Raw genomic sequence first — 902 nt, 5'->3', positions numbered from 1 at the left:
GAAGGCGAAATGAAAGTGTTAATGAAAATGAACTGTACTTCTTTATGGAGTGCTGTTCAATTTTTCAACATGATCGTCCTTTTTTGTGCTTAATTGTGCAAAATAATAGATGTATGGGGACGCGCAGTGTGGTGCCGTTGAATAGTCGCACTGTTCTCTCTTTCTCTTCGGGGTTGGAGGAACAATTGTCGATCAGTCGGTTTCGGAGCGTGCACACTGGTACCCGAAAGATGGTGAACTATGCTTGAGCAGAATGAAGCCAGAGGAAACTCTGGTGGAAGTTCGTAGCGGTGTTGACGTGCAAATCACTCGTCTGACTTGAGTGTAGGGGCGAAAGACTAATCGAACCATCTAGTTGCTGGTTCCTTCCGAAGTTTCCCTCAGGATAGCTGGCATTTGTTTGTAACAATTTTATCCGGTAGAGCGAATGATTAGAGGTGTTGGGAACGCAATGTTCTCAGCCTATTCTCAAACTTCGAATGGGTAAGCAAGGCGTTTTGCTTTGATTTTACGATGAAATCGCCCAATTAGAATGTATAAATGCCTAGTGGGCCAATTTTGGTAAGCAGAACTGGCGATGTGGAATGAACCAAAAGTCAGGTTAAGGTGCCAGACATTGGCGCTCATGAAATACCAGAAAAGGTGTTGGTCGATATAGACAGCAGGACGGTGGCCATGGAAGTTGGAATCCGCCAAGGAGTGTGTAACAACTCACCTGCCGAATCGACTAGCCCTGAAAATGGATAGCGTTTGAGCTCCAGGCCCATACCTGACCGTCTCAATTACGCACTTTTTTTTCGGAAAAGGTGTAATGAACGTTGAGACGGGTAGGAAGGTCGCGACAGTGTTGCTTTGAAGAGTTTTGAGCGTGAGCTCGCTCGGACGAATCCACCACAGTGCGA

General features: G+C 46.1%; 1 protein-coding gene across 1 annotated transcript; it reads right to left on the bottom strand.

The window, feature by feature from the left end:
* Positions 1 to 192: 192 nt before the first annotated feature.
* Positions 193 to 711, bottom strand: Tsp_14904 (conserved hypothetical protein). Its single transcript, XM_003368355.1, has 2 exons — positions 534 to 711; positions 193 to 467 (listed from the first exon to the last, which is right to left on the bottom strand). Exon 2 carries the CDS (start codon positions 349 to 351, stop codon positions 193 to 195), a length of 159 nt encoding a protein of 52 aa, XP_003368403.1. The 5' UTR covers positions 352 to 467; positions 534 to 711.
* Between the last annotated feature and the right edge of the window lie 191 nt (positions 712 to 902).

Source organism: Trichinella spiralis (assembly GCF_000181795.1).
Source record: "Trichinella spiralis strain ISS 195 chromosome Unknown Scfld2614, whole genome shotgun sequence".
In the NCBI taxonomy this organism is placed as follows: domain Eukaryota; kingdom Metazoa; phylum Nematoda; class Enoplea; order Trichinellida; family Trichinellidae; genus Trichinella; species Trichinella spiralis.
The sequence above is the reverse complement of the archived record's forward strand: the minus strand, read 5'-3'. Positions and strand labels throughout refer to the sequence as shown.